At 47.3% G+C, this 21,875-nt stretch overlaps 1 protein-coding gene across 8 annotated transcripts in view; it reads right to left on the bottom strand.

Annotated features, from left to right (window-relative positions):
* KIF21A (kinesin family member 21A) overlaps nucleotides 1-21,875 on the bottom strand; it is a 2,335,619-nt gene that overhangs the window by 1,701,251 nt on the left and 612,493 nt on the right. For all 8 annotated transcript variants that reach the window (XM_069629214.1, XM_069629217.1, XM_069629219.1 and 5 more), the window contains exons 8-9: nucleotides 5,336-5,531; nucleotides 4,249-4,438 (exon numbers count right to left, since the gene is read on the bottom strand). In XM_069629214.1, the coding sequence (XP_069485315.1) occupies nucleotides 4,249-4,438; nucleotides 5,336-5,531 (386 nt within the window). The remainder of the gene's footprint in view (nucleotides 1-4,248; nucleotides 4,439-5,335; nucleotides 5,532-21,875) is intronic.

The raw sequence follows: 21,875 nt of genomic DNA, 5'->3' as shown, positions 1-21,875 counted from the left end.
TTTTTGGCGGCTAGGCTCCAGGGCCAAAGAGCTGAGAGATGGGTGACGGGTGTCAGGGATGGAGGGGGGCAGCTTTGCTCCCAGGCAGGTGAGGTGGCCCAGGAATTTGCAGTGTTCTACGAGAATTTGTATGGGAGAGAGGGTGAGGGAAGGGGTGAGCAGTTGGATAAATACCTGGCCGGAGTCCCCTTGCCTAACTTTCAAAGTAGTGAGAGCAGTGAGTTGGAAAAGCAGATTACTCAAGAGGAGGTGTTGAAAGCCATCGGGGGCCTCAAGCTGGGGAAGGCAAGACCTTTGCTGGGCCACTCTCGCAGCACCTGGCAAGCCTATTTAGTAATATCATGGCCACAGAGAGGGCTCCACCATCCTTTGGGAAGGCACTGATAACAGTCATTCTGAAAACAGGGAGGGAACCATAGAGCTGCAAGTCATACAGGGCAATCTCCCTGCTTAACGTTGACGCTAACATTTTCATCAGGGTGCTTGTCACTCGTATGGAGGGCCTCATGCCGAAATTGATCCACTCTGATCAGGTGGGGTTCATCCAGGGTAGGCAGGGGGCCAACACCATGCTCAAAACACTACACTTAATGGGGGCTGCAGCAAGGAGTGTGAGGAACCAGTATTGGTTGCCTTGGATGCCGAGAAGGCTTTCGACTGGGTGGACTGGGGCTTCCTTCACGGGGTATTGAAGACATTTGGGTTTGGAAAGGGAATGCAGAGGGGTATACAGGCACTATATGCAGCCCCGGGGGCCAGGATTACAGTAAACGGGCGCCTATCACAGTCCTTTCCACTACAGAGGGGGACGAGGCAGGGCTGCCCCCTCTCCCCGCTCCTGCCCGTTTTAAAGATGGATGTATTGGCAGAATATTTTAGGTTGGCACCACAGATCGAGGGCATCATGGTGGGCGGTAGGGAGTTCAAATTGGGACTGTATGTAGATGATGTAATTGTCCACTTGGTTAATCCGGGGGAGTCTGTCCCGGCGGCCTTGGCAATAATTGAGGAGTAGGGGAGTTTTTTTCAGTTTCAGGGGCAATAGAGACAAGTCTGATATTTCCCTTTGCCGCAGATGGTGTTAGGGATCTAGACGCACTCAGGCCCCTGGGACTGCAGATCCAAAGTGAAGGCTTCAAATATCAAATATCTCGGCATTAAATTAGACCAGGAGATGATCTAGGCGCTGCTAATTACCCACCTTCCTTTGAAAACTTGTTTGCAGAAATGATTGCGAGGGGGAGGGGGCAGCTCTCCTGTATTGGGAGGCTCAACGCAGTAAAGATGAACCTCCTCCAGAGGATACTATACTTGTTCCAAATGTTACCTGTTGGGGACCCGGAAGCACTCCTGAAGGAAGCGAGGTTGCGCATTTTAAGGTTCCTCTGGCAAGGTTGTAAGCCCAGGATGGGATATAGGACGCTAATATTGCCAAAGGACAGCGGAGGGGTGGGGCTCCCAGACCTGCTAACATATTGCAGGGCGGCACAACTCAGGGCATTGGTCCCACATTTGAGGGAGGACCCGGGGAGGCAATGGGTATTTCTAGAGAATCAGCAAATGCTCCCTGGCGATGGTGGGAGAATGGCTGTGGGTCCTGAGAAGTAGACTCCCTAACCGAATCCGGGAACATCCAATCCTGGGAGTCCACTGGGAGGTGTTGGGCATGGGTGGGAAGAAGGAAGGGATTACTACATGCCCTCTCCAATGAGTCATATCTGGGCTCCACCAGTGAGAGACGCAATACCAGAAGTTGAACGATCCCAGTCGTGGTTCGAAGGAGGAGACTTCATTAGTGTCCAAGACATGGAAAAGGTGCTAGAAATAGGCAAACTGTTGGTGCTCCTATACGGCTAGTTAAAGGGAATCTTCCCGTCAGAAAAGTGGAGAGAGCGCATTCAGAGATCTCATGCCAGTTGAAAAAGTCTGCGATGGGCACACAGAAATTAAGGGGCTTATCACACGCCTCTATGGAGCCCTTTTGGAATCAAAGGTGGGGGCCATAACGGAGTGGGAGAGGGACCCGACGGCGGAGGTGGGGGGAGCACCTATGGCAGCCGATGTGTACAAGGGCCTTTAAAACTTCCATTTCTTGTCAGTACAAGCTCCATGCCGTGAAGTTGTTGCATCGGTGGTAATATGATCCGATGCACCTGTCTAAAATGTTCACCACAGTTGATCTTCATTGCTGGCTTGGTTGTGGTTGCAGGGCTGATTACTGGCACATGCTGCGGTGGGGCTGTTCCAGGGTGCGGGTGACGGAGGTCCTGGGCTGGATCAAAGGCAGGAGGAGGGGAATGCAAGCTCAATCCTATGTTGGTATTGTTTTGGTTAGAGATGCGTGGGGATCTGTGGCTTCCCCTCACACCACTGGTACATTTTTTTTCTCCTGGCCGCACGAGCCTGCTGAGCTAGACATTGGAAAAGGGTGATCCTTCCCACAGTAAAAGAGTGGTCAATCACAGCAAAATACATATATGCAATGGTAAGTATCACTGCAGCACTTCACAGGGGAAGTGCGTCCATAGAAATGGAATGGTTCCAATTTTGCAATGCATTTGGGTGAGGGGGGGGGGCCTGTAGAAGTGACACAAAGAGTATCGGCCCGGCCCGGAGAGAATGTTCACAGTAGGGGTGCATCAAGGACAGTGATACAAGGGGAAACGTGTGTATGGACCACTGGACAGTTATTGATTCACTAGCAGACTGTCACATTCATTTGCCTAAGGTTGGGTTTAATGGAAACAAGGGGGGAGATAGTGCCTAGGAAAACCACATTAAATGATAGTAAACCGAGAATAACAGCAAAACCACTTAAATGGAGCCATCACCAAAAAACGAATTCAAATTCCACGACTGAACAAAAAACTGGAGTGATGAAAAGACAGTTCAACTTTTTCTTAAATTGTTCAACAGTAGGAACTGAAATGAAGGGACCTTGCTTATGCATCCTCTTCAACAGGTATGGGCACATCAAGTACCTCTTACCTGTGTTTAACATTTGTGAATGAGAGAGAAAAAAAAATGGAGGGTGTTCAGTTATGTATGAAAGACTGGGCCGCAATACCCAAACATTGTGCTACTTTTGCCGTGCAGTGTCATGAAAGGGCACAAACACCCACAAAAGTAGGCAATGGACATAAAGTCAAGCTGTGGTAATATAGCCAAATTGCTGGCCTCTCAAAGGATGGTAGAAACGTCTAAGTCCAGGGCGTACAATTCTTAAGAGAAGTATGCTGGTTTGACAGATTCCCTAGAAGAAAGCCCAAAATGGGGCTCTTTGATGAAGGGGATCGTATAATCCTCTTCATCAAGGATGGTCTCAAACCTAGCAACCGACTGGCTCTTGAAGGAAGGGGCCATCTTCAAACCAACTTGCTCAAGCATAGAAAGGGCATAGAACAGTTGCTGCAGCACCCGGCATCAGAGTACCACAGGGTGACTGACTCTGTACAGACACTTGGACTGAGCTCTTAGGCAACATACAGCACAAGGTAAAGGGCCTCCATCCTCTGGAGATCACACAGGAGGCCTGTGCTCCACCACCAACCAAAGGTTAAAGCCATTGGTGCCTTAACAAAAATATCAAGCTTTTTCTGTTGAAAGGTTTCTGATTTCTCAGGGTTTGAAGACGCAGCACAGACTCCTAACTATTTAGGGTTAGAAGAGGGGTGCTGAGTTTTCCAGGGGAGGGGAATGCTCTATTTTTGGACAAGCAGAAGCTTGTAGAGCAGGACCCCATACTCCCATCTCTTTGGCCAGCCCTGCCTCAAGGCTTCTCTGTGGCATGCGGATGGGTGGATACCAGTCTGATTGAATGGTCTGGTGCAAGGCCATGAAGAACTTCGACCAGTCTTTCTTAATGCCTTGGGATTAATCTACTAGTAAGAGCCACACCTCCTACAGTGACATGATCTAGCTTTAGATGCCAGATCATGCCGGTGAGCGTCGGACATTGATGCATAAGCAGAACAAACTATAGGTGGCGATTATATGCAACTCCTGAGAAAAAGTAAAACTATCAACAGCATTAATGGGGTAAGGGTGGCTCCATACCGATGTACGTCTGATGACCCATGAGTGTTAACTATGAATACGAGTCTGTGGCTGAAAGCTTATGATCCAGTCTAAGGATGGGGAGTACATTTCAAAAATGAGGAATGTGTTACAGAAAGGTATCCATTAGAACCACTTTTGTTTAAAGTCAATTTCGAATGCAATGTTGCTTAATAAACAACACTGTCATACCTGCTTTTGCAAGGACCTGGTTAGCCTGATCACTCATTAGCTGTGTTAGTCTGGTTCTTAGTGCATCTACAGTCTCTTGCATGGCTTTTATTCTCATCCGTAGGTTATTATTTTCGGTCTGCAGCATGGCATTTTCATGGAACATATCATTGATGCTCTCGACACCTTCTTCGTCAATTATCCTTTTACCCTAAAACAAAAAACACAATTCTCTGACTGAAGGCAAGGCCAGTGACTCGCTAAATCCTAAGTGCCAGATCGCTATTTGGAAAACATACTAATGAGCAGTTAGCAGACATCAGCAACAAATGACACATTTAGCAAAGAAAATTAAAGTGGTTTATAGAAGGGAAGACCAATAGTGATGAGAGCAAGATCTGTTTTGAATATCCAACGGACACGTTTCCCAATAGCCTCACAGCCTGTTCTATAAAATAAGATTTACATGCAAAGTTTGTAGTTTTAGGCCAGTATGTTCATAAAAAGCAACTGTTACCTTTAATGTGGTTTTAAACTGTCAACACTTTTTCGTTGTACTGATTTTTATTGAGAACAGGTAGACGATCCCACTCAGCAAAATATACTTTAGCAGACTTGTAAAACTTATGGTACAGAAAAGAGTTTTTACTATACAATGAACATATACCCTAATTCCAACTACAATTTTATTTCATGCTCTATGTAAAATGGGGGCACAGTTGCCAATCTTCAACATAAGAATACCTAAAAAGTTGAGGAAGTTGTAAATTAAATTCCAAACAATTGTTATAAAGAGGAATAGCAGAACAAGGAAGGGTGAGAAACAATGGAACAGAAAAAGAATGAAAAAGCTCAATAGGGAAGGTTCATCCTCAGAAATAAACAGCAAGCAACAATGTGCATCAGCTCTATTAATCAAGCCACTTGTTAAAGCAACATACAAACTTCAACTATCTGTTAAATGCCGATCGCAACACATACATACAATGCATTATAAACGAGCATAAAACCATCGTAACAATTGTTAAATTGCATCAGGTTGAAAAAGTATAAGTAAATGTATTTGGTTAGCATCACCCGATTGATTTAACTACAATGATTTGCTTACGGTTTTGTACTCCATTAGTTCCATCTGTAGTCGAGTAATCTCGCTACGCAGAGCATTGATTTGTTGACTGGCCTTGTCTTGGTTAATCATCACCTTGTTCTTGATGTTTCGTGCCCGATTTGCATACTTTAATGTGTTAAGTGTTTCCATGAAATCTCTGTCAGATGGGCTTACACATGCTATCATAACGGTTTGGCTGTGAAGTAAAAAAAGAAAAATTGTTCTAACAGAATAAAAAGCATTAATATAATAATAGCAACAGACATTCAGACATTTCAAAAATGCAAACGCTGAGAAATATTGTTATAGTTCTGTGAAATAAACAACACTCTGGAAGTGTATTTTGTAATATTTAGTGGATTGCATTTGAGCATCAGGTGTTCACCTAACACAAGTTCTTTCTATTTTTCTTTGGTTAGTAAGTGCTTCCATGCTAGGTGAGCAATTGTCCATGACAGAAAAACATCTCTCTGCTTTCAAAATCTTCATTGGACAACCTCAGAAAAGAGCAGGAAAAATATGGGAGGAGCACTTAATGGTTTGGTGCCTTGAGGGCCATTCAAGGGATAAAAAGGGGGCACTTCTTCTACAATGCCCATACAAGGAGCAGCCTCAGATGAGAACAGTGATGCTGACCATTGCAGTTTTGAATTTCAGCTGTCTTGGAACCTCACAGAAATACAGCTTCAAGGTTAGCACCTGTGTTTTATATATTTGTAAGTGCTTCCCTTTTGAGGTTGAAGTTCTTTAAAATAAACAACAACTCGAAGTGTATGGGGAGCAGGCGCAAGTGGCTCTTGGTCACCAGGCCTAAGCCCCGCCCACCTGGTGCCTTCCTGGTCGCCTCTCTTTTCCCCACTTAGCAAGCCTCGCCCACCTGATGCCTTCCTGGTTGCCGCTCTTTTTCCCTACTTAAGGAGCCCTCCAGCCTCTTCTCCTATGCAGAATGGGCGCAGGTGCAAGTGGATCTAGGTCACCTGGCTTAAGCACCACCCTTCTTCGCCCGGCCTCTTCCTTCCTGCTCCTAACTCTTAGATCAAAGGTGTCTCTCGCCCAGGCGTTTGAAGCAAAGAGCATACAAAGAAAAGGGCAATTCCTGTTTGGACCTGTTCGAACCAGGAGGATCCAGGGCCCAAACCCCTGTTCAGACAGCAGGTAAGCATGCACTAACATGCGTTTACTGCCTCTGTCCCCACAGGCCATCCCCACCCCTATGGTCCCCCTGTGATGTTCCCTAATGCGGCCCCCACCCTTCTCGCACACAGGTGTTGCCAGTTTTGCTTGATTCTTCTACCCAGCTCCCCCTCCGACCCCCCTCCAGCCTACTTCTGCACGAGTCTGTCCCAATACATTCTGGTTTCACCATCACCGTATTGTGGCCAATGTTGGATTTGACTTTTATGGACTTCATTGATTCACAGTACGTTACCCTTTCTCATGGTGACCCTGAATCATGCTGTTCCCATCTTCATCTGGTATCTAGGCATACAACATTATGTGTTACTACTGACTTCTGCAATTGTATTCGCTCTCCCCTCTTGCCTCTTGTTAGGCAGAAACCTGTGCAGTTCCCTTAGGGAACACTGCAAAAGATTTAAGACTACAGGTGTTGGCAGTAAACCCACTTGGTAGCATTCTGCACCACCCAGATTTACCTGGTAGCAGTGGCTGAGCAGTCAGACTTCCCTCAAGAAGAGTTAGACAGTATGCAAAGTGTACACAATAGGCACTCAGATACAATAATACAAGCAAACACTGACCAGAGCTTTGGTATCAAAGTATATAATTATTTATTTAAAAACACACGGTTTGAAACACTCCAGCACTCTTGTTGTAAAATATTCTAAACACAGTTACTATTGTAATATGTACACCCCTTTTCCTTATCAGATAAGTCTTAGTAAAACACCACTTATTTTCATACAGAGGTGAGCGCTTAACTAGATGGCACTCCAATAAGTTTGTGAGAAAGGGAGGGAAAAAGACAGAATATGGAAAGGTACACCACTCTAAGATTCAGGAACACTGTTAGCAAGGCAGAAGAGCAAAAGTCACTGGTGAGCCAAAGTCCAAAGGCTGGGCCCACTTTTAGAGAGAGCAGAGCACAAATGCGCCCAAGATCACACAGTTACACTAGGCTTAGAAAGTCTTGCAGAGGGTTCAAAAAGAGTTTATAGAGGCTTAGGAAAGTTTAGCCAGGGTGTCCCAGGCTAACCCATGTTCGAAAGCCGGGGGCTAAATCTACCCCGTACAGTCGGTCGCAAGGGAAGCCAGGCGGGACACGGTACCTTAAGTGGGAAGGATCCTCCAGCGGTGGCAGTTGTTCCTGGCAGCGGGTGCAAGTTGTGTCGTCGTCCAGGGGAAGAGAAGATCTCGACTTGGAGGAAAGATGAAGGTCGCTGCACTACCAGGGAAGAAACTAGCCGCTGAGTTTTCCGGTTAAACGTGGTATCCCGGTTGCCGGGGTGCTTTGAACAGGCAAGGCGGCCACGAGGTACGTCGGGAAGGCGAAAAGACGGTGAAACTGGTTATCCCCACCAGTCAAAGGAAGAAGACTCTCCGGCGGGAGACCTCCTCTGTCGTTGGGAAAAGTGGTGAGGTGGTCCAGCAGGGCTCCACCGGTGGTGGTGTCGTGGCAGGTCGGCTCAGCTTCTACCTCGTCGGATTCTTAGGTGCTGTGGCGACTTCTGAAGTTCCAGTCCCCAAAGCCCTGCTTTTATGCAGAAAACCCCCATTCACTCAGCCTAGCTGTCACTCAAACATGCTAAGTGGTGAGCCGGCCGGCTCACCACTTGGGCCAATCAGGAGGGAATGCGACTTGAGTTGCCTAGGCAACTCAGTCCAGGGTGCCTAAATTCCCCTCCACCCCTCCCAAGTACCCCAGACAGAGTGGCACCACTTTGGAGGGCTTCTGTGGAGAAGCCCGCCAAAAAGTGGAACAAAGGGCTCGACTTGGGTTGGAGTCACAGAAGAGAACACAAACGCCATTTTAGAATCAAGTTTTGGCAAAAAATACCAACCGGAGAATTAATATTAATTAAATAAACCGGCGGTATGTTCGAGGCTACCGTAAATAATTAAATAAAGGTAGTAGCCTAAAACAATGGGAAATCCCATAGGAAAATATTCGCGGTTGAATATAAAAAGTAGTATCCACTGCCACCAGCCAAAACTCGATCAGGGGGGATGGAGACGTGCCCCCTCGACTAACAGACCCTGGGGCAATTGAATTGCCCCAGCCAGTACGTCCACAATATGATGGTTTGTACTGGTTCTGTTCAGAATTTAAGACTAGTAAAGTCAATGGTGACTTTACATGCCCTGGGAGACAGTAGTCATTCTCAGGGTATGGAGTCTATACTGGGGGGTCACTATGACACCCCTGTGTCACTGCACTGAGGGTGCTGTGTAACACACATCACAAAAACACATGAAGCCCTATGGAGTAAAAGACCCCATAGCCCATTAAACACATCTAGATTCAAAGAAACACACTCAAATCATGCCCAAGAGTGAGGTAGAAGAGTCTCACTCTTGGCAGGAGAAAAAAATAAACCCCAAAAATCCAGCAAAGCTGCTGGGGGACTCACTAGGTTAGGAAATTCAGCCTAAACAGAGAATTCTCCCTAACACTTCTCCACTCTTTTTGACTGCTTACTTTCTGTTCTCTCATCCTCCCTTTTCCTATCTCCTCCCCTTACCTTCTTCTATGCACTTACTCTTATCAGAATTATCCCTGGACCTAGTATGATAGCAACCTCGTCTGTCTCTTCCTCCCTCCCCTTATTTGTTCTCCCCCCCACCACCCCAGCACTATCTGAAATGTCATCGGGCCTAGTATGATAGTCACTTGTTTTGTTCCTCCCCTCCCTTTCTGCACCCCTCTCCCTGACCTTTTGTTTTCTCCGGCTATGCCAGAAATGTCGTCAGGCCTAGAGCGGTAGTCGCATGTCTGTTTCAATTACCTTCGCACTCTCCCCCTCCCTTCCTTATCTATGTCTTAGCTCTTTCACTATCTGAAATGTCGTCAGGCCGAATACGATAGTTAATTTCACATCCTTACTGTTCATGGCCTGTAAGAGTGTCATTGTATTTTCCCTTGTTCCCTCTCTTACCTTGAAGCGCTTTAAAACACATTGTGTATAGACGCTATATAAATAAACTATCATATATCAGAGACGTGCATTACGTTATGCCAATGCAGTTGTTGCTGGATACCAGAAGCAACCGTCCAAGAGCTTAATTGCTACTAATGTAGTTCCACACAGAAAAGTATTGGGGCAGTGACCCAATGTTTAGTTACCAAATGATTGCACATATTAGCGGTGTCCTCCACCTAGAATTGTCCTACTTTTATATCTTCTGTTAAGAACCTGAGCGCTCAAATAAGAGATTTCTGGTTAATTCCTCCAACATCACTTATTTTCCTTATTTTATTATTACTGTGAAATGGGTTTCACAGGGCATTTTAAAACAAGATGTCTTAGGGTCTCTATTCCCGAGCCTTTACATACCCTACATGTTCGATTAGCTCTACAGATCCCAAGCCCTGGCCCAGAACCTCAAATTCTGGGTATAAACTGAGCCGTCTCCATAAACGGTCAGGGAATTTTAGGACGTATCCTGGTAACATACCAATAGCTCTTTCCTCTACAAACTGGGTATCGATATATTTATATATATTTTTTCAACCAAACATTTTTATTAAGCATTTCAAATTATGTTTACAATAACATCATATCAGCATTTCCAGCCCATGCATATCACAAAATAAGTTCTTTAAAGACAGGTCTCTTTACAGGGTCGGTTTCTGGGGACAAACTCTGTCTATACACTCCTGGGGCCTTGGGTGAGGTTTGCTCCATTCCCCTTCATCAAGTCCTCATTGGAGCCATCGTGGGTTATTCCTGGATATTTCTCTGCATAGTCCATAAACGGTGCCCATGTGTTTCGAAAAGCGTTCAAGTTCCCTGATCAGATCGCTGTAATTTTTTCTGCTACTACGATTTCCCAACATTTGGACCACCAGATTGGTATTGAGGGGCCCTCAGGGTTCTTCCATATCTGGGCCATTGCTATTTTGGCGGCTGTTAATAGGTGTCTACAGAGGTGCACCATTTGGCCAGTGAGTGGGTATTCTCACCCCCCACACCCACCCGGTTTCTCCTAGCAGTATTATTCCTGGATCCCATGGGATCGATAGCCCTTTGATCCCTTTGATCTGCTCCAGCACCCCTCTCCAGTAGTCCCCTGCTTTTGGGCATGCCCCTAATAAGTGTAACAAAGTGCCCCCTTCTGCACAGCCCCTACAACATCCCGGTGGGATGCCTGGATTGGATTTGTTTAGTTGTTCTGGGGTAACATAGTATCTGTAGCAGACTTTGTATATCCCCCTCTGTTTGTATCATGCATTGGGTGCTTTTGTGTAATCTGGTCTAGATTCTATCCCATTCTTCTAAGCCTATTGCGTATCCCAGGTCTCTTTCCCAGCTAAGCATATATTTTTCTTTTGTGGTTGGGCTGTTTTGTCTAATAGGCGGTACAGTGTTAAGATTTCCCCCCGCAGGGTTGCTGATGTTAGAGTTTGCTCTAATGCTGTCAGATCCCTCCCTCCCCTTTCCCGGACTACTTTTTGTGATAACCAGTGTGGGAGCTGAGCGTAATGAAAACGCTCCATCTCTAATCTCAAATTTATCCTTGCATTCTTCGAATGTGAGCGGGTTGCCCCTCTGTAAACTTTGGGGGTGAAGTCCAGGAGAGAACTCTGGGTTATTCCAGATTATTGTGTAGAGTACCTGTACAACCCCATTTGAAGGCTGCTGACTTCCAATTTAACACAGTGTTTTTTGTTGCTTTGAGTGGGCCTAGATTTGTCTGGGATTTCATGGTCCGAATGTGTGGGAGGTCAGCCAGGGGAGGGGAGGACCATGCTTCTTCTTTCTGTTTCCAGTAGGGCTGGTCTGTGTTCTGTGCCAATGGGACACATGCGCACAATGCGTGTGATAGTTGCGCTGCCCGCTTGTACCTGGACACATCAGAGAATCCCAGTCCCCCTAAACTCCGCCTGCAAAGCATAATCTTCTTAGCTATTTGGGGTTTCTCCTCCCCCCCTATATGAATTTTAGTATATTTCTCTGCAGGGAATTTAATTCTTTTTCTGGGAATTCTACCGGGAGTGCGGAACACCTGTAAATCAGTTGGGGAATTAGGTTAATTTTTACTGCAGCTATTTTTCCGAGCCAGGATGTATCTTGTGTTTTCCAGTGCTCTACGTCTTTCTGGAATTCACAGAATAACTGCAGGAAGTTGCGCTGGTAGATTCGCGAAGTGTTTCTGGGTATCTGCACGCCCCGGTATCCAATCGAGGCTTTCATCCATGGAACAGGCAGCAGGGGGTTAAGGTCTTCCCTCCGGTTCCTTGAGAGGTTGATTGCTAGCGCTGAGGATTTATCGTAATTTACCGTAAATACTGAGACCCTACCAAATGCCTCGATTTCTTTCCACAGGGGGCCCACATGGGGCCCAGTGAAGTGTCTGGATGGGTTATTGTTAGAAGCACATCATCTGCATATAGTACAGCTTTGTACTCCTGAACCACTATCGCAAGTGTTATCTTAGGGTTTTGTCTGAGCTTCTCTGCAAATGGCTCCATGGACAAGACGAACACTAGGGGAGATAGAGGGCAACACTGCCTTGTTACTATAGTGATATTTATTGTCTCCAATCTGATACCATTAGCCTGCAGTTGTGTAGATGGGGTTTGATAGTTGGCCATCGTCCAGGTTATAAAGTTAGGGCCGAACCCAAAGTGTATTAGAGTGTTCCTGATGTAGCCCTAGTCTACCAGATAAAATGCCTTATGGACGACTAGTGGGATGACCAGCATTCTTTCCCCCAGTCTGTCAGCACTTTCTATGAGATCGATCGTACACCTGATGTTATCATGTGTCCCCTCTTCCTGGGATAAATCCGGTCTGATCCCGGCCTATAATGTCTGGAAGATGCAATTTAAATCTAGATGCCATCACTTCCGAGAATATTTTCCTGTCGTCCATTAACGTTATTGGTCTGTAAGAGGCAGTATGTTCCGGGTCTTTCCCTGGTTTGTGGGCAAGTACTGTTAGTGATTCTGCCATCGTTCTTGTACGCTCCCTGTGGTCAAGAAGGAGTTAAACAGGCTGGTGAGGTGGGGGCTAGGATGTGCGAGTATGTTTTGTAAAATGTTGTCGTTAGTCCGTCAGGGCCTGAGGCTGTGTTTTTCAAGGATTTTATAGCCTCCCCTATTTCTTCCACTGTGATTGGAGCTTCTAGGGATTTTAATTGAGCTTGCGTGGAGCGGGCACTGGTAGATCTTAGGTACTGTGTCTGGGGTTCGGACGGTATTGGGGGTCCTGCCATCATTACTCTATGGTGTGCTACTAGGGCTTCCATGTTTTTCTTTATCAGTGTATAGGGCTTTGCCGTCATCTCCGATAAGCCTTAATATGTTGTTTCTCTTGTGCACCTTCTGTAGCTTGTATGCAAGTATGATATGATATGGCATTTATAATGGGCCTGTACACAGGTGTTTCAAGGCACAATGAGGCAAGGGAGGGGGAACAGGGGGAAGACAAAGACAACAATCCTACTAGGCCAGGTGTTATTCAGAACGCGCAAGTGCATGGGAAGGCGCAAGGGGGAAATTGCAGGGAGGAAAGGGGGAGGGGACAGTGCAGAACATGGGATAATAGAATAAATAAAAGTAAAAATACGGCCAGCTGGTGGCAAGCGCAAGGGGTAAGTGCAGACAACAGGTGTCAAGTGCTGGTAGTGGGAATGAAGGAATACAGAAAACAGTCCCCAAGTGCAGGGTTTGCCAGGAAGGCAGTGCAGGTGTGCGACTGGCGGTGGAGGGGACCTGGGCCCGAGATCAGAGGGTGGCCAGGTAACCAGTGCAGTTTCAGTATCAGCCAGGAAATTTAGCAGGGGAGAGGAGAGAAAGCAGAAGCAAAGAGAATGGTTTTGAGGTGCTTCCGGAACCGGAGATGGTTCTCCTCAAGTTTCAGGGAGGCAGGAAGGCTGTTCCAGAGGGATACACCAGCTGAAGAAAGATCTACCACCAACTTGTTGCTTGGAGAAGCGACTGACCTGGGGCAGTTGGAGGCGGATGAGTGAAGAGCTCGAGAAGGAAGATATTTAGGAAGAGAGAGTTGAAGGTATTGAGGCCCCATGCCCCAGAAGGCCTTGTGAACAATGCAACAGGTTTTGAACTTAATCCTCGCCGCCACTGGGAGCCAGTGCAGAGATTACAGTCCTGCAGAGACACAATGACACAATCCCTGGGCTTAAGGCCAAGGACAAGTCTCGCAGTCCTGTTCTGGATGAGTTGCAGAGGGCGGAGAGTAGAAGCTGGCAGATTTAGAAAGAGGCTGTTGCAATAGTGAAGCCTAGAGAGAACCAGAGCTCTGGGGGAAGGAGGTGCAGCTGGTAGTGTGACTTCTTAGAGACATCAGAGATGTGAGGAGAGAAGGAGAGTGTGGAGTCGAAGATGACCCCAATGTTTTTAGCCTCACAGGTGGGAGCAGGAAGATGGCCAAGAGAAGCTGGCCAGAGAGTGACAGGAAAGGAGAGCGCGGGAGTGCCGATGAGGAGAATCTCAGTCCTACTGGCATTAAGGCAGAGATCATTGGAGGAACACCACTCCTTGATGGCGGACAGGCAGTCAGAGATGAGAGAGGGAGAAGAGGTGGCTGAAGGTAGCCTGAAAATGAGCTGAGTGTCATCCGCATAGCACTGGAAGTTGGGGCAGAGTGTGGCAATGCAGTGGGCAAGCAGTGCAAGGTATTAGTTGAACAACCAGGGAGAGAGGTTATACCCCTGGGGAAAACCACAGGTAGAGATAGAGATAGAGGAGAGGAAGGACCAATGTTGAACCTGGGAGGTTCGATCAGAGAGGAAAGAAGTCAGCCACGCCAGGTTCTGACCAGTGATACCCAGGTTACCACGGAGAGGTTGAGCAGGTTGGCATGGTTGACTGTGTAAAAGGCAGAAGAGGGAACAAGTAAGATGAGGACACAGAGGGTGTTGGATGTTCAGTAGAGCAGTTTCCGTGCTTCTGGCAGCTCTGAAGCCAGACTGATGATCATGGAGACAACCAACAAATTCAGTGTGAAGATTGAGCTGGGGGATGGGCAGCTTTTTCAGGAGTTTGCCCAGGAAAGGGGTGATGGAGAATGGGCGATAGCCAGACAGGAAGGGTCGGCAGAGGGTTTCTTAAGAAGAGGGCACACAAGGGAGTGCTTCAGGGGGGGCATGGAAGACTCCAGTGGCAAAGGAGTGGTTGCAGAAGTCGGCCAGAGCAGGAGCCAGGGAGTCAGTGTGGTTCTTGATGGTTTTGGAGGAGCAGGGATAAACCTGTTTTGACGAGACTTTCATAGATCGGACTTGTCTATAAACCTCATCAGGGGAGAACAGGGGAAAGGCACAGAAGAAGGGAGGAGAGGTGGCCGAAGAAGGACCAGAGGAAGAACAGGGAGTAGAGTGAGGGGAGAAGAGGAGAGAGAAGACAAGATGTACTGGGTTTTGGAGATGAAATGAGAAGCCAGTGCCGTGCAAAGGGCCTGGGAAGGGATAGGAGAGGTAGAGACTGCTGCAGGATTAGCCAGTTCCTTGCAGATTTTTAAACATGTTTTTATTGGCCTTTGTATTGTTACAGACATGCTCTCACCTGTGCATGTAATTATACAACATGGGACCCAACGTGAGTCCCAAACTCTCCCCCCTCCCCTTACCTCCACCCCTCCCGTGGGAATACGGATGAAGTCTCTGTACCGGCTGCAAGTTCTCTAGAGACCCGTTTTAGGTAAAAAGGTCCAAGATATGTATTTTGTGGGGGCACCATTGTATCATGTAGTCACTCTGTAAATGTTCTAGAGCAGTGCCCCAGACTGTGTGAAACTTTTGGGCTTCTCCCTGGAGGTTGTATGTGATTCTTTCCATGGCAATATGGGACCATACTCGTCGGAGCCAGTCCAGGTTGGTCGGTGGGGTTTGTTGTTTCCATTTTTGGGCTATTACTAACCAAGCCGCAATTAGGAGTCCCATGAAATTCTTTTTCTGGGAAATCGTCAATGACCTGTCTTTAGGGTGCCACAGACCACACATCCATACCTCCTCCTGCAGGTTTTCGGCCCCTTCGAACATGGCTTGTATGTGGGTTTTAATGTCTGTCCAAAATTGTGTGAGCTTCGGGCAATCCCACCAGATGTGTCTCCAATTCCCTTCCGAGGGACATCCCCTCCAGCATTTGTTTTGCGTTGACGGATACATTTTATGTAGCTTTTCGGGGGTGTAATGACATTGGACCATCATTTTAATCCATGCTTCCCTCACTTGTACGGCTTTTGACCATTTAGGGATGATGTTACATAGGTAGTCCCAATGTTCTTTTGAGATCGCTTTCCCCAGCGTGTTCTCCCATCTTTTCATATATAGCCATTTGACGATTTCCGTCGGTGTATTGAGAAATCTGTACATGGTCGATACAAATTTTTTGGTTCCGGGGTTAGACAGAATGTATTTCTCAAATGGAGTCAGGTTCCTGCTCATTGCTAATTTTATCCGTGGGGTGGAGAGCCAGTGGCACAGTTGCTCAATTTATATGTGCCCTTAGTCGAGAGCGCCAGAAGGTCTTTACAGTCTGAGAATGATCGCATTTGTTGCACCGTGAACATAACTCCGACTTTTGTGCAATTTGCAATTTCCCATTTGTGATAAGCCCCCTTTCTCCATGCCGGGTTGGAATTCAGGATTGTCTGTAATCGGCATGAAGGGAGCAGGGTCGATTGTTAGGATTCCAGAACGGGTCGATTTATTCCATATGTCTTGTGGAGTACTCAGCACCTCGCTGATGCGAGCATTTGGATGTCTGTTCTCCGGTTTTGTCCACAGCACTTTGCAGAGTCGGTTTCTGGCCACTGCTCTATCTTGTGCCTCCCATATCTTTTGTGGGGTGCCAGGGATCCATTCTTTGAGGACCCACAATTGGGCCGCCTCGTAGTATCTTCTAAAATGTGGCAGCGCCATACCCCCCCCCCCATTCTCTCAGCGTTGTTAATGTCTGGTTCGATAGTCTCGGCGGTTTGTTTTGCCAAATAGATCTCGAAATCGCCTTTGTGAGGGCTTTAAAGAAAGAGGGGGGAACTCGGATCGGGAGTGCCTGGAAGGTGTACATCAGCCTAGGAAGGACTGTCATCTTTATTACCGTCATTCTTCCCCACCACGAAACCGAGAGTGGATTCCACTTAGCAAAATCTCCTTTGATCTTTTCTAGGAGGGGCGGGAGATTCTCTGCATAGAGATTGGCAATTTTGTTTGTGAGGGTTATTCTTAAGTATTTGATCCCGTTCTCTGCTATTTTGAGTTGGAGCTCCTTCACCAGGGTTTGGATGTCCGCATAGTTTCCAGCTAGAGTTAAGATTTATGATTTATGTCTGTTGATTTTCAGTCCGGATATGGAGCTGTATATATCCATTTCCCTCATCAGAGCTGGAAGGGATTCCTTTGGGTTTGATAGCACCAAGATCATGTCATCTGCATATGCCATTGCTTTATGTGTTGTTCCTCCCATGTCGATACCCTGTATTTCTGGGAGTTCCCTGATCCTCTGCAGTAGTGGTTCCAGGAAAATGGCGTAAAGTAGCGGGGAGAGTGGGTATCCCTGTTTGGTGCCTCTTTGAATTTTGAATGAGTCGGTGAGTTCCCCATTCACCGAAATCCGAGCCGATTGGTTGTTATAGTTAGCTCGTATCATCTTTATGCATTCCTTTCCCAACCCCATTTTCTCTAGGATGTGAAATAGCATTGACCATTCCACCCGGTCGAATGCTTTTCCTGCGTCGAGAGCTAGGAGAAGGGCCTCTGTTTTCGTGTGTCCAATATTTTCTATCAGGTGTGTGATCCGTCTGGTGTTCTTGTGGGTCATTCTGATGGGGATAAAGCCGGCCTGGTCCTGATGGATTAGCTTGGGAATTACCTCAGTTAAACGTTTGGCCAGGATTTTGGTATATAATTTTGCATCCAGATTGATTAATGCTATGGGGCGGTAAGAGCTGGGAGCTTCCGGATCTTTCCCTTTTTTGTGGAAGACTAGAATCTTCGTCTCATTCATGGAAGGGGTGATATCTGTGCGGTCCTTGAAGGTGTTGAATAATTCAGTTAGATACGGGGTCAGTTCATTAATATGTATGTTTTATAAAATTGAGCAGTGAATCCGTCCGGACCTGGGGCTTTATCTTTGGGAAGTTCCTTTATCGCCACGACCACTTCTTCTGTGATTGGCTCATCCAGTCTCCACTTCTCCTCTTGCGTCACTGTCTGCAGTGTTACGTTTTCGAGGAATGCTACCTGGTCGGCCTCTCTCGGATTTTCAGTGGCATAGAGTTTTTGATATTGTTGAAAGATCTTCCCCATCTTGGTAGTTAACGTGCACCTTTGGCCGTGTTCGTCTGCCAAAGCTTTAATTGATTCGACTTCATGTTAACCAATGCCTCAGATGTAGGAGGTGTTTTTCGGCTCGTTTGGTGCGTATGGTCTCCAATTGACCGTGTACTTGTCTGTATGCTCTTTTCACTTTAGAGGAATTGCTGTGTGCCATTTCTCTTCTCAGTTCTGTGCTCTTTGCCTCTAATCCTGCTTCCCACTTATTTAGCCGTTTGGTCTTTTGTGCTGAGAGTGCGATAATATGACCACAAATCACCACTTTGTACGCCTCCCACAGGGTTGACTTGGAGATGCCCGGCTGATCATTCTCGATGAAGTACTCATTCGATCGCTCTCTAATGGCCTCTCTCATAATTGGATCTTGGATGATTTCCTTCGGCAGCATCCATCTCCATAGGCGTGTTTGTTTACGCTTAGTAAGGAGGTTGATCCATAGGGGAGGCATGATCGGACAAGGAAATGTCGCTCACCTCAGCCTCTCGGTTACTCCCAAGCAGGCTCGACGAGGTCCATATGTAATCAATTCTGGCACTCGTGTCGTGTACATGCGAGAAGTGGGTATATCCTGGCGAAGAACCTCTATGTCTCCTCCACGTGTCACCAAGGGCCACTTTTGACATTGCTTTTGGAGAGCTTTGGACGATGTGCCCTGCCCCACATGTCTTGGAGTCGAGCTATCTATGTTCAGATCCCATGCTAAGTTGAAGTCTCCTGGACGATCTCTGCCTTCGCAAAGGTTTCTAGTTTGTTTAAACAATCCCTTATGAATCCATCTGTGTTGGGGAGAATTCTCTGTAAGGCTAATTTCCCAAACCTAGTGAGTCCCCCAGCAGCTTTGCTGGATTTTTGGGGTTTATTTTTTTCTCTCCTGCTAAGAGTGAGATTCTTTTGCTCCCACTCTTAGGCATGATTTGAGGTGTTCCTTTAACTTTCCATGCGTTTTATGGGCTATGGGGTCTTTTACTCCATAGGGTCTTGTGTTTTTTTGATGTGGGTTACACAGCACCCTCCGTGCCGTAACCCAGGGGTGTCGTAGTGACCCCCCAACCTAGACTCCATACCCTGGGACTGACTACTGTCTCCCAGGGCATGCAAAGTCAACATTGGCTTTGCTAGTCCCAAATTATGAACAGAAACCAGTACAAACCATCATATTGTGGATGTACTGGTCGGGGCAATTCGATTGCCCCGGGGTCTGTTGTTCGAGGGGGCACGTCTCCGTCCCCCCTGATCGAGTTTTGGCTGGTGGCAGTGGATAATACCTTTTATATTCGACCGCGTATATATCCCTATGGGATTTTCCCATTGTTCGAGGCTACCAACTTTATTTATTTAATTCTTATAGCCTCGAACATACCGCCGGATTATTTATTTAATATTAAGTCACCGGTTGGTATTTTTTGCCAGAACTCGATTCTAAAATGGCGTTTGTGTTCTCTTCTGTGACTCCAACCCAAGTCAAGCCCTTTGTTCCACTCTTTGGCGGGCTTCTCCACAGAAGCCTCCAAAAGTGGTGCCACTCTGTCTGGGTACCACAGGAGATGTGGGAGGGGGTTTAGGCACCCTGGACTGAGTTACCTTGGTAACTCAAGTCGCACTCTTGTGTGATTGGCCCAAGTGGTGAGCCGGCCGGCTCACCACTTAGCATGTTTGATTGACAGCTAGGCTGAGTGAATGGGGGTGTGCTGCATAAAAGCAGGGCTTTGGGGACTGGAACTTCAGACTTCGTGACTGGACCTAAAGAATCCGAGGAGGGAGAAGCTGAGCTGACCTGAAACGACGACACCACCGGCGGAGCCCTGCTGAACCGCCTCACCACTTTTCCCAACGACAGAGGAGATCTCCAGCCCGGAGGGTCTTCTTCCTTCGACTGGTGGGGATAACCAGTCTACCTTCTTTTCACCTTCCTGGAGCATCTCGTGGCCGCCTTGCCTGTGCCAACCACCCCGGCAACCGGGATACCACGTTTTCACCATTACTGCAAACCGAAAGGGTAGTACCTTTGTACCGGAGAACTCTGCGGCTGGTTTCTTCCCTGGCAGTGCAACAACCTTCATCTTTCCACCACGACGAGATCTTATCTTCCTCTGGATGACGCTGCGACTTGCACCCGCTGCTAGGAACAACTGCCCCCGCTGGAAGATACTCTCCATTTAAGGTACCGTGTTCCGCCTGGCTTGCCTTGCAACCGATTGAACGGGATGTATTAAATCCTCGTCTCTTGAACCTGGGTTAGCCTGGGACACCTTAGCTAACTTTTCTGAACTGAACTAAACCTTTTTCGAACCACCTCCACAAACTTCGAAGACTCTGTGTAACTGTTTGATCTTGGGCATCTTCCGCCTGGCTCCCTTGAAACAGGGCCTGGCACCTAAACTTCCTTGCTCACCAGTAGACTGTGCCTTCCTAACTTGCTGTGGTTCTTTAAAAAGTGTTTTGTGTGTGTGCTTCCATAATTCTGCTTTTCCCTCCCTTTTTATTTAACTTGTTGGAGTGCCATCGAACGTTAAGCCCTCACCTCCGTCTGGAAATAAGTGGTGTTAACTAAGACTTGTCCAACAAGTAATCAGGGATGTACATATGATAATAGTGATTGTGTTTTGAACTTATCTTACTCATTTAGTGCTAGTGTGTTTTATAAGTGTGTATTAAATAAATAATTATATACTTTTACACCCAAGCTCTGGTCAGTGTTTGCTTGTACTATTGTATTTCTGTACCTATTTTGCATGCTCTGTATACTGCCTAACGCTTCTTGAGGGAAGTCTGACTGCTCAGCCACAGCTACCAAGTGAATCTGTGTGGTACAGACTGCTACCAAGTGGGTTTACTGCCAAACACCAGTAGTCTTAAATCTTTTGCAGTGGTCCCTAAGGGAACTGCACAGGTTTCTGCCTAACAATCTTGACCCATGTTAGGGGCGTATATTGTCACAATTGTCAAACGGAGGTCTTCCACTTGTATGTTCGCAAATAGGAATCTGCCGTTAGTGTTACGCTCACCTGATTCCCACGGGGGCGTCGATCTGGACTGGCCCGCTGTTGCTTCCACCAGAGTAACACGTAGAGCCGAGATGACAGACTGGACAGACCCACTTAGCTTCGTTTGTTGGACTCGTACGAATATCTTTCTGCAATGGAGAAGGGGAATTAACCTCCCGTAATCTGAGCGTTTACCCGCCTTCCCACTCCCCTTGTCTGCCCACAGAACACTCCTGAAGTCCCCTCAATCTCACCTGATGATTTGGAAAGATGAGCACTCCATCCTGCGTCGAGCGCAGGGGCGCGTAGACGACCAGTTACTTCACTGGCGTGGAGGAATTGGCGAGTTCCAGTATTGACTCTACAGTCCAATCGTTCGTAAGAGTTCAAAAGTCTGATCTTCACTCTGCCAGATTCCTTGCAGGTTGAAGAGTTCCAAGTGGCAATTGGTAAGATCCTGGTAAGTCTATTGTGGTTCTCCCCTTTGGGGCCAGGGTACAGCGATGATGCAGAATTAACTGCGCCGACCCGAAATGAGGAGAGTACCCCCCTGTGGTAAATCAGGTAAGTCTTTGGGGGTAGGTTGTATTGTCCTTGTTTTCCCCTTAGGGGCCGGGGTGCGGCGGTGATGCAGGATTGACTGCGCCGACCCGAGATGAGGTGAGTACCCCCCTGTGGTAATGAGGTAAGTCTTTGGGGGTGGTTTGTATTGCCCTTGCTCACCTATTTGTTCTTGTCTCCCCCAGGTGTTGAAGAATGGGCTGGAGATGCTGGGTTCGCGATGGAGTAAAGGAATGCAGCCCCGGATGGTGAGTTCAGCGCGGCGCTGCGAGGTGCGTGGCAACGCACCTATGAAGGCTTCTCTCTTCCAGATCGACGATGTGCTGGATCAAGGATTCAGGTAAGGGTTTTGTTCTGATCTATTCTCCTTCTCCTTTTCTTGTTCCAGGTGTTCCAGGGCTGAAGCGGGCGTGGCTGAAGACTGGAGCTGCTGAAGACACGGTGAGCGTTACGCTGCAGCACGCAGAATAACGCGAAGCACGTGTGGCTGTCCGGGTGTGGCTTAAATAGCCTTGGAA

Source organism: Ambystoma mexicanum, chromosome 12, assembly GCF_040938575.1.
Source record: "Ambystoma mexicanum isolate Mex_15411 chromosome 12, UKY_AmexF1_1, whole genome shotgun sequence".
NCBI lineage: Eukaryota > Metazoa > Chordata > Amphibia > Caudata > Ambystomatidae > Ambystoma > Ambystoma mexicanum.
This window is presented reverse-complemented; position numbering and strand designations above follow the sequence as displayed.